We start from the raw sequence: 17,634 nt of genomic DNA on the forward strand, positions 1-17,634 counted from the left end.
ACCGAGACGGGGTGTTGCGTTGAAAACTATACATAATTAAATAAACAGAAGCAGAGTAGACAGAGAACAAAGTACTTAAAGCTGGACAAATAAACACTTGTTTTTACAAAATCAAATCCACTTAAAAAATAAAGTTTTTGTTCTTACGTAGGAAAGGTAATGTTCGTTAAACGTAATGCAAGTCTTTTTTACATTTGCTTTGTAGTGTAGAAATTAAGTTCATTTTCTTATATATATATATATATATATATATATATATATATAATGACTTAGTGATAGTACAATTACCTATAGTTATTCTAAATTAATTTCGGTTTCATACTACATAGTGTGAAAATGTTCTGCTGTTTTTTAAATGGAAATCGAAATATATTATTTTGGACCCGTATTCATTTCACCTTTTACTACACAATATTGTATAAAAAACACCCAATATATTTTACACGCAAACTGTTACTTATAACTCAAATGGCGTGTAAGAATGAATTTTCAGTATACCAAGTCGAGCAGTGTACATAAACTTCCGGGAATGGGACAAACACGACTGACAAGGTAACAAAAGCTGTCTTTGATGGTGTTTTTCAATCTTATAATTACCAAATATCAATTTTCTTTAGCGGGCAGTCGGCATTAATTAGTAGGAACTCAAAACGTATAATAATATTTGTATATGGAAAGAGATCAGTTTCCATGGCCAGATATTACTCTCTGGTATTTTGCGTACAAGAGGAGGAAATTTCTAAACACAAACTCGTTGTGCGTGGCCAGTCGTGTATAAGCTGATCGCAAATTCATGTTTTCTACAGACACATATGCAAATCTGTTTGCCAGGTCTTGCTGGAAGACATTTCTGGTTGCGGTTGTTTCTGAAACCGTTGATTTCAAATTTGTGTTCTCATCAGACAACTGTTTCACCTGTTCATCATGTTTCTGTTGCATGGATGTTTTGTCTGCAGTCAGCTGTGAAATTGTTGATTTCAAATTTGCGTTCTCCTCACACCACTGTTTAACCTCTTCATCACACTTCTTCTGCACGGATTCTTTGTCTGCCGTCAGTTGTGCAGTTGCTGATTTCAAATTTGCGTTCTCCTCAGACAACTGTTTCACCTCTTCATCACATTTCTTCTGCACGGATTTTATGTCTGCCATCAGTTGTTCATTTGTTGATTTCAAATTTGCGTTCTCCTCAGACAACTGTTTCACCTCTTCATCATGTTTCTGTTGCATGGATGTTTTGTCTGCAATCAGCTGTGAAATTGTTAATTTCAAATTTGCGTTCTCTTCAGAAAATTGTTTCTCCTGTTCATCACGCTTCTTCTGCACGGATTTTTTGTCTGCCATCAGTTGTGCAGTTGTTGGTTTCAAATTTTCGTTCCCTTCAGACAACTGTTTCACCTCTTCATCACTCTTCTCCTGCTCGGACAGTTGTGAAATTGTTGATTTCAAATTATCGATCTCCTCGGACAGTTGTTGAGATTTTATCGCCCCTTTTTTATTCTGCTCCTGCAAAAATTTTGTTTCTGTGGCCATTTTTAAGAACTGCGATTTCATGTGTGTGACACTCGCAAACAGCAGTTGATATTTTTCTGTCGCTTTATCATAAGACTTCTTCAAGGATTTGTTATCTTTCTTCAGCTTCTTACAAGTTTTATCTGACTTTGCTAACTTCTTCTGTAGCTGATTCACTTCATCTGTTAGTTCGTTGTTAGAAGCACGCACACGAGTAAGTTGATCCTTCATTCCCATTACCTGGCAATCTGATGCAGCATTTCGAGCAATTAGTGCATGCTTTTCTTCCAACAGTGACTTCATCATTGACTCGGAAGTCCCTTTCTTGATCTTGTCCTTTCGTTTAAAGCAGGTCTTGCCACGGATTCCAGCGATGATAGATACTTTCTTAGCTGATTTCCTGGACTGACTTTTAGTTTCCCTGCTTGGTCCAGGAACTCCCGGCAATTCTCCTTGTTCTGTGAAAGTAATAATTCTTATTAGTACAAAAATAGATTACGGATAATGTATTGTATTACATGTAATACAACAATATACGTATATAATATACACATTATATATATATATATATATATATATATATATATATATATATATATATGGGCTTTCCATGTCAAAGTGACCCTGGATCTAAATTTTTAAAATTAAATGCAATACTGTATAAAATTGTCATTTAGATACAATTTGAAGTATTTGGTTAGAATATAGAAGGAATTTTACATATTGTTCGTATATTTGAGCCACAATAACAATTAATTTATCCTTTTAACTGTTATATTCCCCCAACTCCACTAGAATATTCAAAGGTTAATTACCTTTTCTCTCTTTATCTTAAACAATTTGTTTACCATAATTTGATAGTTTAGAGAAATTCAAATAAATTTCTTATTAAGTAAATAGGCAGTGTTTAGCTTATCCGTCCCATGACACATATCACTCAGTTATAGCTATAAAACTGGGAAAGTATTTTAAGGGTAGTTATGTTTAATCAACAGTGTTAAGTTTCATATTTCATTGCACAAAACCGTAAGAAAAATGTTGCTCAACTATCAGTAAAATAGTTACTTTAATATCAAAAATGTTATCCGCGTGTCCCACCTTTGACAATGGAATGCCCCATACATACATAGTTACACTCTGTCCTGGGAATTTGTGGAGCAAGGCCGCACATTTCGGTAGAGAAGGGAAGACTGCGAGTTGGCGAAGCGAAGCAGTGAGTGCTTCTGCAAATGAATGGTAGCCGAACTCAATTTCTCTCTCACGAGTTCATTGGCCGAGCCCTCTCGAGTCACTACTTGCAAAGAGCCTTGTTTTCGTTCGCTCTCTTCAGAGATTCCCGGGATAGAGTGTACGTTGCGATGATTATCTTCGCTGCTAAATGAGATTCAGATCTCGGAAACCTCCTTGCACACAGGCTAAATTTTAAATATTTCAAAAACTATAAACATTCCTATTTTTTTAAATTTTTCAAAAAGTTCTCCATCATAGATTATGTTTAACTATATACATATGTCATGCTTATATACCTATTCAATATATTTGCAGATTTTGATGACTGTAATTCTCCTTGTAAGAGAAATCAAGCACAGGGCAGTGTTATGGGGACGTCCATTGATTTAGGCAAAGCCAATCAGCCTTGCCGATTGGCATAGTGGGGATGCCGCTTGATATAAGGTTAACTGGGTCAATCCTGTGGAGTGGGAGGTGGTAAAGGGGACTGGAGCGTGCTGCTGATCACATCAAGTCAAGAATCGAGAATGTATGGAGACCTGCATATGCAGAGTTCAATGTACAGTGCATAACTATATAATTAATCCCCCCGCACAAGTAAAATATATGAGTAGTATGTAATTATGTAACTCAAATATTCACATTGAATTTTTAATAGTAAACTTTTTCAAGATGCAAGCGTGGTTTCATTTTTCACATGTCATCAGTGCAATCGATGGCATCACATCTGACTATTTTGAAAAATGTACCCGCCCATATTTTTTATTATGATTTACGGTTCACTAAAAAATAATAATATGTGCAAAATAAAGTTCATATGAAGGGACAATTTAGACACTGCAAACCTCGTTTCGTTATTCTGACATTCATGCACAAGAAGATGGGGGTGATTGACTGTTTCTATGTATATTATATTCTAGAAACATTAATTTATTTGAATGAGTTGTACAAAAATTAATTTCCTCTACAATGAGAACGTTTCCAATGCGTGTTACAAAATGCTATAATAATTCACGAAAAATAAGAATTGCACAGCAAGTAGTATACTTGGGTATTTGAAGCACACGTTTGTGTGAGGAAATGAATATATGTGTTTATCTTCTTCTATATATACAGGGTGTCATTTTAATGGCGCCCACGGACCACGGAAACGTATAAAGGACATCAAAACAAACAACTTTTTTCAGTAACATTTTTCTCGTTGGAGCGTCGTTTCGGCGTTACAGTCGTTCAAAAAAGCCCGTTTTGCCGCCTGAATGCTGGCAACCACACACAACATTTGATTGCATTTGTGACGTCATATCCCGTCGTGAAGCGATGCGTTACAGGGTTGCCAGGAACACACATATTCTGTGAAAAATGACATAGCTACAATCAGTCACATTATGTACCGTGAAAGAAAACGAGAAAACACGTTCTGTAACCTTACAGGAAGTAAACAAATGATACGAAAAATGGTATAAAGAAAATAGAATTCAAGTGGAAGTGGTCATATCGAATTTTGTATCAGCTTGCATGTCAAATATTTGCAAATCTAGTTACCAAGTTGGCATCTACAATTTAGTCTATCCACTTCGTCCTTCTGATACTAGTTGTCTGTGACACACCACTGAACAGATGACAAAATAGAAATGAAAGAACTAAAAAGTCCAAAGGTAAGCAACACATAATACTGTATAATGTATATTCAGGGCATTATGAGGCAAGTGACATAAATGGTTGAAAATACAGGGATATAAATAGTAGTAAAACAAACTCTCCGACGACTGTGTTTATCTACGCACCGGATACTCATGTAATAGTTTGCAACTCTGAACAGGGCAGTATATTCGCTAATCATTCATCATTAGATTGTTACTGTGGTTGTACGTGTGTTAGCCGTAATGTAACAACGTGAACCTCAGATACTTCCGTTATCAGCACAAAGTACCACAAGGCATCTGGACACAAACCTGTAGATATCAACCTTGCAACGAGATTTGCAAATATAATTGACATGTAGCTGGGCGTAAACAGCCACATGTAAGTTGTAAGTACAATAAAAGTTATTGTTGTTGATATTTGACATGTAGGCTGAGACAAAATCCGATACTGACTCTTCATTTTGAATACGTTTTTACCATTTCTCATATCGTTGGTTCACTCCCCCCTTACCCTGAGATGATTGCTGATCTTCTGGCTGGTAGGCTATGATGTTCGCTTTACTGGACGCGTTTCTCGCTTCGTTTTACAGCTAATAATGTGGTTGGTAGTTTGTCATTTTTCACAAAATTTGTGTGTTCCTTGCAACCCTACCGTGCGCCGTTTTGCTGCAGGAAATGACGTCACAGATACGATCAAATGTTGTGTTGGGTTGCCAGCATCCAGGCGGCAAAACGGTCTTTTTTGAACGGCTGTAGCGTCGAATTGACGCACCAACGTGGAAAATGTTACTGAGAAAAGTTGTTTGTTTTGATGTCCTCTACACGAATCTGTGGTCCGTGGGCGCCATTAAAATGACACCCTGTATAAAAATGGATGTATGTGTGTGGGTGTGCATGCATGTTTGTTCCGGCTTAACTCGCGAACGCCTGGAGGAATTTCAACCAAACTTGGTACACGTATCACTTGCAATCTGGAAAGAATACTTTGGGGGCAAGACACCCGTGGGGTGGGGTGAGAAGAGATGACATGCAAAAATAATCGAAAACGACCGATATTAAATTCCACACAAACAGACATCCATGACTCTATGAAATCCTGCACAACGATAGTGTTTCTCGGGTTGTCTAACATTCAGGCTGATATGACTTTGTGTTGCGAAAACGCCCGATATTAGTGTGGAATCCATAGTTTTTGGAGTCGCTCCCAATGCCGTTCAACTTCAAGTTCCTCACCTATCGGCATGGGGGGTGAGAGGGGGTGAAAAATAAAATGCCAGAAATGACCTAGATTAGTGTCGTATCCATAGTTTTCGGAGTCACTAAGCTAATTGGTGATAGTCACGATCACATTTAAAATTGGTTACATTTTACAGTATAGTGAGAATTCATTGTTTTCTTGTTTAATACAAGATTGGGATAAATAAATACCCGGGCAATGCCGGGTAATCAGTTAGTGCTAATATAAAGTTTGCTTCTCGTAATTGTTTATAATTATTATTCCTGTGCACAAACTTCTAGACGAAGTAGTGTATAATATTCTGTCATTTTCCCCAAAAGCTAAAGTTTAATTCTTATCCTGCAAGCAAGAATGAGGTTGGATAAGTTCCAGGGACTCGTGTCTGTTAACATAGATGACTTATAAAGAACACCGTTAGAGTGTTAATGAAACATCGTTCGAAAGAACAAGAGGTCAGACATTTGAAAAGAGACCGCACACGTACAAACTGAAGAAAATCAAAAGTCTAGGAACTTATCCAACTGATTATTCTGAAAAATGTTGAATTCTTTTCCCTTTTATTTCCAATAACTGCCGGACCCTGTGGCCGAGTGGTTAGCACATCGCGCTGCGACGCCAAGGGTCCCGGGTTCGAATACCGCTCGGGCTTGGTTGTTTGTGAATGTCCATTCATCAATTTCATCATTTCATCACTCATCCCCATCTTCGCAAATTAGCCAAGAGACACAAAACGCGAAGTAAAATAAACTAAATCAATCAATCAATCAATTTCCAATAACTACCGTGTTAACAGTGTAAAAAAGGTTAGTGCAAGTTCTGTCTTCCATATTGTCAACACTTCTGACATAAGCTAAAGTGATCGTCTTTAATGCAAAAGCATCAAATATGATATCCAACTTATATATGCATGCATGTTAGAGGGGATGTGATAATTCGATATCAACGGAAAATGGAATATCATAACCGGTATTAGAATAAGTAAAAAAGATACTGATATAGTTTTCCTATGTTTAATACATGAAAAATTGTATCGTTCTCCTGCAAGGAAAACTCTAAGAAATATGCTCTTAAAGCTTTGTTTTCTTGTAATGTAGTTTCAAGTTCCATAAATTTATCCCTTCACAATGACGTGTAAGAAATATTTCTACACGATTATAAAATATCGAAGGATACTTATTATACACGCATAGGTGGCGAAAATATCTTATCGATCTCAACATCAAAGGTTTCTTATCGCTGTAATTAGCCTAAAGTATAAGAAATACAAGATATAGGCCAAGATAGCCCTAACAAACAAACACAATGTTTACAGTATTTTAATTTTGCCATGTATTATCTGTCTATGTTTGTGAATATGTGTGTGTGTAAAGGAGGAAGGTGGGAGAATGTGTACGTGCGTACATACAAGTTGTAAATGAAAATGTAATATTTTGATATTACCTTTCTGTAATTGGAGACTTGTCTCTGTTGAAGGGAAATAAATAAATAAATATTGCAAAATAGTGCTGGTTTCTCTTAAATAATCTGTAAAATACCTTAACTTAAATCGTCAGAATGAATAATGATTGCGTATATCAGAAACGGTATCTTTTTGTTTGCTTCATCGCATTAGTAGTAGACAATGCAAGAGTTTTATGAGTGGGAAATGTTAAACTCAGTCTCTTCACTCCTGACAGGTTTTCTACTGACACGATATTGTTTCACGTTGAGTAACACGTCTTGTGTTTGGTATATACTACACATTGCAGAAAACACACAGAGTGTTACCCCAAATGACATCAAAACACATGCAGACGCCTACCCACAAATTAGAATTATCATTGTGGAATTTATGAAGAAGTGACACAATCAACATGAGGAAATCAATTCTCTACCATTTCGCGAATGTCAGACTGAAGCAATCTCACCTTCTGTGAATCTGTGCATCTAATTTCTGTTTCTTTCCGCAAATGTCAAAGAGTGGGACACCATCATAGGTGACATTTATAGTTCAAGAACCTTTTGTTGAATTTCATCTGTTCCAGTTTCATAAATTAACTTGTTATTTCATATCGCTACAGAAATGTGTTATAGATTCATTCAGCAGCAAATTATCATGAAAACTTTGAAAATTATGTAAATGGTGCACAGTCACCCACAATAAAACTGAATCAACTATATCCGACTTTACATTTGGAAACCCGCTACTGTACAAAACGTGATTTTCTTTAGTTATTTCACCGGCCTCCGTGGCGAAGTGGTACGCATAGCGCGCTGCGATGGCAGGAGTCCCCAGTTCGAATCCCGGCCTGGGCATGGGTGTTCTTTGTGAGTGTTCCTTCATCAATTTGATCATGTCATCACTCATCTTCATCTTCGCGATTAGCCAAAAGTTGCAGAAATGCGAAGTAAAGTAAACCAAAGCAATCTATCAATCAATTCTTTAGTATTTTCATTCAATCCTGGAGTAATTGGGCTACATGTAAGATAATTAGTGCTATCACTTACTTTTAAGGTTTTTGCTCAATTTCTTTCACAGGAAAATATTATTAGATGATCACATTCTGTTATGCCTTTATCTTCTAACCAAGATATGTTTTTTTGTCTCAGATATAAATTCGAAAATTTATAATCTCTGTTAACTTTTTCCACGCATTTATTCGAAGTTTTGTTTTTAAGATGTGATTTTATAGAGGGAAAACACGTAGAAAATAATATTTTTATTCATAAATTAGAAAAGCCAAACATATTGATATGGATTTCGGAGGAAATAAAAAATATTCCAAAACACATTTCTACTGTTTGAGAAATTTACCTTTTAACCGAAACTTGAGCTCACGAGCATTACATACTTAATAACATGGAGTGCAGATGATGTCGACTGCTATTTCCACCTAACGACTTCCAAATTCCACTAGCAGTGCTTGTTCCATGCCATGCAGCATTAACTCAATCGAGGTAACAACAAAAACAGCAACAATAAAAGCAGCTGAAATCTAGTAATTTCACCCACTGTGTCCATGACAAAAAATAAAATTGATCAGTTGTTTGTTTGTGTGTGTGTGCGTGTGTGTTTGTGTGCACATAGTTGAAAGTATGTCCTTGGAATTACCTTGGAAAAATTATCGAATTTTTAATTAATAAAAATTAAAAATGAACCTTCTCGCAGGAAATTCATATAAGGGAGAAGAAACGGTGAGAATGTAAGCTTAGGATGATTCATTGATTGATTGATTTAGTTTATTTTACTTCGCGTTTTGTGCCTCTTGGCTAATTTGCGAAGATGGGGATGAGTGATGAAATTATGAAATGGATGAATGGACATTCACAAACAACCAAGCTCGACCGGGATTCGAACCCGGGACCCTTGGCGTCGCAGCGCGATGTGCTAACCACTCGGCCACAGGGTTGGGCTAAGCTTAGGATGAAATGGCACTTTTAAATCGATAGAGAAAAAAGAGGAATGTCAAAAAGACAATAACAAAATAATGTTAAAATAGAAACTAAAGTGGTTCAGTGGTTTTCATCCCAGTGTGCGCGCGCATACACACAGGGTAAGTTCGTAACTTCGTAACATGATAAAATAACAATTCTCAGAAACGATCCAGAACTGATGTTGTAAAAAATAATATATTCAACTCGCCAAGTAATGGTCAATATACATTTTGTCTCTGTAATCTGTGGAGCAAAGCAGCACATAACGGTAGAGAATAGAAGAAAGCGAGTGGGCGGAGAAAATCAGTGCAAACTGCTGAAAATTTCTGGTAGTTGTAGCCTCGTTTGTCGAGCCCTCTATAGAGTCACCACTTGTGCAGAGGGCTTGTTTTCTTTCACTTGCACCAGAGATTCCCGAGACAGAATGACTGTACTCCACTCCGCTATCTATACACAGCTGCCAACGATTCTGGAAGTCTCAGAAACAAGCAGAGAAAGCCTATTCCGAGATGCTGTTCAGCCCATCTGTCACAGCTTTTTGGATTGCAGGAATATCGCTTCCCTTTCAGCGGTATTTTCACGCGGGAAAACTGAAATCGCACAGCGACAGATCTGGCGAATGTGGAGGATGTGGATGGATATTCATGTTCCGATACTGCAGTATGGGGCCTTGCATTATCATGCAAGAGAAACCATTGCCCAGATGCCAACAACTCAAGTCCACGGTTCACGAAAACGTTTCACTATATCAATGTAAGATTTCTGGTTCACAGTCTCTGTCCTTGAGGCAGAAATTGATGATGAACCAATGTAATCAACATTGGCTTTCTTTATTACGTGGCCGCTTCATTTTCTTCGAGCTGAATTCTGGCTCTAGATAATACCTGGTCACTACAGGCTTATTGTATCGTGTTCCATATTTCCGTTGATGTTTCTCGTAGCTTAACACAGATAGTAATGTTAACACTCTGCTTTAATTCCGCGTCCACCACGTTATTTGAGTCACTCGAAATAAATGAGCCAACACGACAAACAGTGTGTCGTAGGAGTAGTCTTTGCTCCTGAACCACGAGGAACCACTTCCAAGGACATACATATTCACTACACGTATCAGGTGACTAAATATAAAGGGACCTTACAAATTTGTAAGTAAACACAAATTTATTCGGAAAAGTTACGTAACTGGTTGCGGTGTCATCACCTTTTAGCTAAAAGAGATAGTTCTGTTCAATATGGCTCCCATCTGAAGACAGTTTCTTTCCAAACCCGCACCAGCATATCAGATGTAACTTCTTCGACTGCGGCGTAGATTCGTGCTCTAAGCTCAGCTAGATTAATAAGTGAGGGTGGATCTTACATTAGATCTTTAACTAAACAACAAAAGTAAGCACCGAGTGGCGACACATCAGGAGAACGAGGTGGCCATGTAATTGACGGACCTTGATCTAACCATCGATTATTAAGGAAATCCATGACCTCGACACGGTAGTGAGCTAGTGCACCATCTTGCTGGAAATGGATGCCAAAACATACACTCTTGACCTGTGAAAGCAGCCATTTTTAATGGAAATACCGCTGGCATTTGCGGTGGCTAAATTCGGTACTATTACAATGCTAGTGAAACTTGATGTATTTCCTTACAAAATGACATCACAACCAGTCCGGCAACTTTTCCAAATACATTGTTATGCAATTACAAAGTTGTAAAGTAATTTTTGTCCACCCTTTTATAAAACCTCCAATTCGCGTGTTTCAATATCACAGTTTGAGAATTAAAAATCATGCCCGGAACTTTTTCTGACAAAGGTTAGATATTCAAAATTGAAATGAGTCAATCCTCATCAATAGGTCAATTTTTTACATTTTAATACATTTTACACTTCATTTGTAGGAATACGAGGGGTATCACAGAAATATTTTCGTTTCTGAATACGCCCTCTGGGACAATTCGCACATTGCGGAGAAATGAGATAGATCGCAAACGCTTGGCAACATTGTTAATATTTAGTTGCCATGGAGCACTTTACGAGACAGCAACGTGTTTTTTTGTGTTTGTGCGTTTTATAAAATTAATGATTCTTATGTTGTGCTTTGTTTGTACCAGCATCATTATAACCTTGCAGGAATGAGAGGCTATTACACCTGCCTCATTATTACATAAGAAGAGTGAAGATTCGTATCGGTAATTGACATACTGATGCGTTGTAAATGGATGAAACGAAAATGACATGTTGACTTCAGTTGTCATATTAATGGTGATCTCGTACATTCATAGAAATTTGGGGGCTGATGGAAGAACTTAGGCTTCCTCATCTGTGCATTTTGAACCTTGGAGAATATTCAACACTTCATCAAAGTTTGGCTCAATGGCGCTTAAATTTCATAATAGGATAAACGAGCCTTCGACGCATGTTGCCCTTGGAAGTTGACATTCAAGAAACGAGTTTACAAATTCAAGATTTGACACACAATCCATGCTGTGAAGACCGTCAGTAGAGCAAGACGTTGGTGACTGGTTGTAGGGAGGCTATACCAATTGTACAGGATGTCCAAAAAGTCAAGCTATCGAGATTTTTAATTTACGTAACTTTTGCACAAAAAGCGATAGTGATATGAAACTTACACAGGGCATTAACTTTGTCTATGTTGATATATTTTAAAAATTAAAAAGGAAATCATGATCTGCATTAACGTTCAGTATGCGGAAAAAGTTACTAAGGTGCAAAAAAGTCTTGTTCGAAGTAAAAATAAACATGGATACACATAGCTGTGAAGTCGCTTGCAAAGGTTTCAATGTTTATCGATGGTTTATGCGGTTATTTATCAATTTCATAAAATATCGATAAAATTTTAATGCCTTTTATGCGTTACAGACGATATATGGGGTTAATTGTGACATAAAAATTCAAAATTGAAAAATATTTTTTTCGAAAACAAAAAAAGGAAGTACGATTTTTTTTTGAAAATACAAAATTTCTTGAAGAGAAACTAAAAACGGTATTTTTTCTGAAAAAACAAAAAAACGAACAATTTTTGGAGATACGAAAAACGATTTTTTTCTAGAAATTGGAAACTAATTTCTCATAAAAAAACTGAAAATCGAAAATTTCAGTTTTGAAGTTTCCCTTTATAAGGTCATGTTTACCCACACAGTATCTGCAGGTAAATACTGCATTTCGCTGCCATATGCTGGAGTATCGTGAGGTAAATTGTATCGTACAGTCATACACTCTTATTCGGCCGCACTCCTCAGTAGGCATGGGCCTCTTTTTCGAAACATTCGAAATCGAAAATACCTTTTTCGAAAACAAGGAAGAAAGCACGAAAAGTTTTTCGCAAGCGAAATATTTTTCGAGAAACGAAAATCGGAAAACGGATTTTTTTTCGAAAAAATGAAAAACGGACAATTTTACGGGAGACGAAAAACTACAAATGTTTCGAGAAACTAATTTTTCTTCTCAAAAACTTCAGTTTCTACGTTTCTCTTTATAGGGTCGAGTTTTCGAAGCCTGCTATCTTCAGATATATGCTGCATTTCCCTGCCATATCGCGGAATATCGTGAGGTAAATTGCAATATATAGCCATACAGGCCCGTAGCCAGAATTTTATTTCGGGGAGGGCTCATCCCTTATCAGCGGCCTCCGCCATCTAAAGGCGAAATAGTGGGGGAGATAGAACCCCTGAAGATGAATTTCTCAGTATATTATGTTATTATACAAGATGTTTAATCCTGCTAAGGAAGTAAAATCAATTACCACTATACAATATTTAAATTAGATATTTGTAGGATTTCGGGGGGCGCTTCAGCCTCCTGAGCCCTCACCCTGGCTACGTGTCTTATTCGGCCGCACTAACCAGTTGATATTTTAGTCGAATAAATGAATGTATGATCTGGCGGAATTTTTCTTTTGATACGATTTGTGCTCAATGGTGAATACGCCAAGTAAGCGGTTTGAAATGTGTGTAGTACTTGTGTACTTCTAAATACCGGAAATATGCAATAATTTGTATGTAATAAAAGAAAAGGAATATCCCTGGACAGCTCAGGTCAACAAGGAAATTAGTATTTTCAAAATAGTAAGGTCAGGTCAACAAGACTAGAATTTCAAACAAGACAACGAAAATTTCAAACTTCAAAATATTCCGACAATGTAGGAGCTCATGCATACACGTTGTCAACATCTTTGTAGGGATGGTGACACGGTTATATAAGCGATTGGCTCCGCCAACAATACTGTGTTCTTCAGGCCCGTACCCAGGAATTTTTTGAGGGGAAGTCCACATCCGAAAATTTGGAACAAAGAGAAGATCCGAAATGCTCTTGAATTGATCGAATTAGGTTGTCTTACATCGCTTCTCTGCAACATTTAGCTAATTGCAACGATGAGGATGAGTGATGATATGATGAAATTGATGAAGGGACACTCACATAGATCGCCCTTGCCCATTCCGGAATTCGAACCAAGGACCCTTGGGGTCATAGCGTGCTGTGATAAGCACTCCAGCACGGTGGTGAGCGAAATGTTGGAGTATTAGATGTGACCACCAAAGCTATGGTAATATTCTAGTTAGAGCTAAATGAACTATTGTAGAGTTGCAATATTATGGTATAAAGTTACGGAAAAAAATAAATTCGTCGGTAGCCTCTCTCCCGACAAAAACACTTTCGCTTAAAGTCGAAGGCTGTCACACAGCTTGGAGCATTTTTACATTTACTTCTCAGAACGATTCACAGAATGTTCTCAAATTAACAATGTTATCAAATTTCCTTTAATTTTCTTATACCAGTACTATTGAACAGTCATGATTTTTCTATATGTGAAAATAATATATTAATTAATTAAATAATACGTATTAGTAATGATCATTAAAATAAAGAAAATGTCTAAATTTGAGTAAAACAAAAACTAGACCTTTTGGCATCGCGATTGCTGTTCGCAAAAAGTCGGGACAGGATATAAATAGGGACGTCTTGTAGCCTTGCATCAACGGTAATAAAACTAAACTTGAATATTAGCTGACTGCAGTCTTCTGTATCCTGCCTCTCTCCACATTAAACACATTAATTTTTGCTAGGACGAAATCGAAATTCTTGCAAAAATCTCAAGGAAAAAATTATCAATATTATTATCGTAGGTTTTTATAGATTCACGTTAAAATATGTCATAGTTCGAGGGGGCATGGCCCTCATGGCCCCCTCCCCTGGGTGATGGTGAAAAGTAATGTATTTTGTCAAAATAAATTACTTTTGAATACTAGAATTTTGAAAACAAGTTCATGGACCCAAAAAACGTTGTGCGCGAAAAACTATTTTTTTCGATAACTGAAAAATCGAACAACAAAAGAAGATAAACTTGGAAAAGGAAAGGAAACAGAGAGAAATGAAAAAAACTTTTCTGAAACAAAAAGGGTGGAATCGAAAAACTGAAAACTTGTCGAAAATGAAAAACGAAACACAAAAAATAATAACCAAATAACGAAAAAAAATCAAAGAACGAAACATGAAAAAACGATAAAAGAATTTGAACCACGAAAAAAAAGAAAAATTGAAAAACGAAAATTCAAAATATTTTACTTTCGAAAATCGAATAATATTTTTTTCGAAAAAGGCCATGCCTACTATGTATCCCTGTCGGCATTTCAGCACATAAAAATATAAACAAAACTTTCTAAAACGCGTATGTAACATGGGATCCAGTATCAAATTACCATCGCCATGGGGGTCCTCAATACCTTGGAAAACATTGCATCTTACCATTAAAACGAACACTAGACACGTAAAGTTGTCACAAAATAACATGTAGGTAAAGTGTGTTGTTCTAAACATCATCTGTAAATCATCACCTGCAGAAAAACGAGGTTTTGTATACTTTTCCTGAGGTTTGAAATTCGACGAAAGTGTTTCTCGAACGAGGTCCTGTGACCTTTAGGACAAACTAATAAACAAGTGAGAAGCGTAATAACTAGAGTTCAGTAGGGTTCCATATTACCACCTTCTCCTCTAATATTTGTTTTAAAAGGCTAATATAAGTGGCATTTTGCAAATTTCTGATGCCCAAAATTCTAACCCTTTAAGACCTTTCACACAAAAATGCTCGATAATTGAGCAATAGATGCCCAGTCTTCGATACAGCGTTGCCAAATATTAATGGGTCACCAATAACTTTTCACAGTGGAATTTGGTATGTGCTTGACATACACAAAAAATATTTTTAGAAAATAAGCTATCCTCTGTGCATTTCACCGTGGCATGAAGGCCCATAGGGGGTAGAACCACTAACATTCTCTATCTACGCTCTCTCTACTAGGGTTGTTAGTCAGCACCACGCTCCGGCCATGCTGGTAGTAATAATCAGCACCACGCTCCAGCCGCCTTCACTCAGGTGTGCACTAGGGTACTCCATTGATTAGAGGCTTGGTGATCCAAACACCTGCAGGGAAATTTTCAGAAAAATTCCCATCTGAGATCACCCATCCCTGGAAATCGAACGAGGATCTCCCTACTAGCTGAACCACTGCGTCTTCAAAGTAAGAGAAAAGCAAAAAATAATGGAACTGGTAATTGCTTTTTGTAAATGGCAATATTTGAAAATATTACTTGTAGTATCGCTGACATTTTTTAAAGCTGTACATCCTACGCATCCGCAATGAAATTGGTAATTAGCAGTAAGGTCTCACCGATGGTGCAGTGGTAGCGTCGTCGCCTTGTAATCAAGGGGTCCCGGGTTCGATACCCGGTGGAGGCACAAGTGGTTCGGATCCTACTTTAAACTGTAGGTCCAGGCCCGATTAGCCTTGCTGTGCATAAAGTGGACTTAAAACAAAAATCAATCCAATGGTAATTATTAGCAATATAAGTTTCTTGCCCATACAACCAACTTCTCGAAATATAATAATAATTTATAATGTAGAATTGATGACTGATTCCATGTCAAATCACCCAGTCCATGACACCCATAGTGGTAACGTCACTGCCTTATAATCTAGGGTTCCCAAGTTCGATACTCGGAGGAGGCACATAGTCGATTGGATCAGACTTAAAACTGTAGCCCCTGTCTAGGTAAGCCTATCTCTGTATGAATAGGACTGAAAGCAAAACTAAACTTTTCCAGAATTCCAAGTTGGCAATGTTAATCGAAGTAATCGCATCTATATTTCTGCAGACACTTTCTCAGTTGTTATTTCGTTGAAAAATGTAGATGGAGTTTTATGAACGAATGTATCGGACGTCATGCTTTCTCGATAATTTTGCATAAGATCTATGACATGCTAACTCCTGCTTCAAGAGGTAAACCTATTACTTACCAACATGTCAAACATCTGTCATTTGTATTTAATAAATAAATGTTAACAAAATCTATTCTTTGAACGCGATTCACCATAACAAATGCATGCTTGGAGCAAAACGAAAGCTACATTGTAACTGAACTGGAGTAAAGTGACGAGTTAAGTCTCATTTAATCATCGGTGGTTTGCTAAGATGTCTAGAATAAAAATATTTTGTAGAGTTTACTTAAATTCTGCAACTCAAATCAAAATGTTCAATGCTCCAAAGCAATCATCAGTCATGAAGTTCTCGTTATGAATAGCAAAGTCTTTAAAATTTGCTAAAAGTTGCTTACCACTTTCATCACGTCGAGCAGTTGGGACAGCTTTGGTCCTCCTTCGTGGCTGGACTTTCACCCTCATCTTGGATGGTCTCACTGTAAGTTCTATCGCGAAACACACGCACTCACGACTTAACGCGTTAAGCACTAGACTAGTACTGATTGACGACCTGCGCAATACCTACCAACGCAGTAAGAAAGAAAGAAGAAAGAAGCTGAAGGGTACAAGAGTACAATGAGTCATATCCTTACTGCAATAGACAATAGACATACGCAGTTCTTTCACTGCAGACTGTCTTTGCCGGAACACAATGGGTAAATACATTCCATTGATTGCTCGTCATTTTTCTTACTGCATAACTCTTACTCTTCTTCGCTCAGATGGGGCGCAATGGTATGGCTTCCTATCTAAACAACGCTATGTCTGTTTACAGCAGAGTTTGTTGTGAATTCCAGTTCATGCAATGGTCACGTCCCCAGGACGGAACTTGGAGATTTAACTACCCCAAACGAAATGTGCGCTAACCAAGAACTGAACGAGAGAAGAAATTCAGACTGTTGTCTGTTCACACGGTATTTCAGATCTGATGAACTTTGTTCAAACTTCAAAATTTTAAGGAGATTGCTCTCCGTAATTTTAGACTAATATAGTAATATAAAAACTAAGAGTTGTGTTGCCTACTTCCATGGCGGAGTGGTTAGCACAGCGCTTCCACGCCAGGGGTCTCGGGTTCGAATCCCGGGCTAAAGGCATGGGTGTTCTTTGTGAGTGTGTCTTCATCACACCATCACTCATCCTCGCGATTAGATAAAATCAGTAGAAAAGTTACGCTAAATAACAAAATAGCTGCTAATCAAATCAAAGAGCCGTGTTAATCCTGTTGGTTGGGCGTTGGGCTGCTACGTGGGAGAATGAAGTTTGATTCCCAGTGTTAGTCATCTCTGGTAGGAATTTTTTGTCATCAGTGGTCGTGTATAATCGGTTTTGAAGGG

General features: G+C 37.3%; 1 protein-coding gene across 1 annotated transcript; it reads right to left on the reverse strand.

The window, feature by feature from the left end:
• Nucleotides 1-256: 256 nt before the first annotated feature.
• On the reverse strand, nucleotides 257-16,747 carry LOC145984444 (uncharacterized). Its single transcript, XM_083118106.1, has 2 exons — nucleotides 16,657-16,747; nucleotides 257-1,967 (listed from the first exon to the last, which is right to left on the reverse strand). The coding sequence occupies exons 1-2, from the start codon at nucleotides 16,721-16,723 to the stop codon at nucleotides 682-684; spliced, it is 1,353 nt and encodes a 450-aa protein (XP_082974232.1). The 5' UTR covers nucleotides 16,724-16,747; the 3' UTR covers nucleotides 257-681.
• Nucleotides 16,748-17,634: the final 887 nt, after the last annotated feature.

The sequence above is a fragment of the Lepisma saccharinum genome, chromosome 2, assembly GCF_977018435.1.
Source record: "Lepisma saccharinum chromosome 2, izLepSacc3.1, whole genome shotgun sequence".
Lineage (NCBI taxonomy): Eukaryota > Metazoa > Arthropoda > Insecta > Zygentoma > Lepismatidae > Lepisma > Lepisma saccharinum.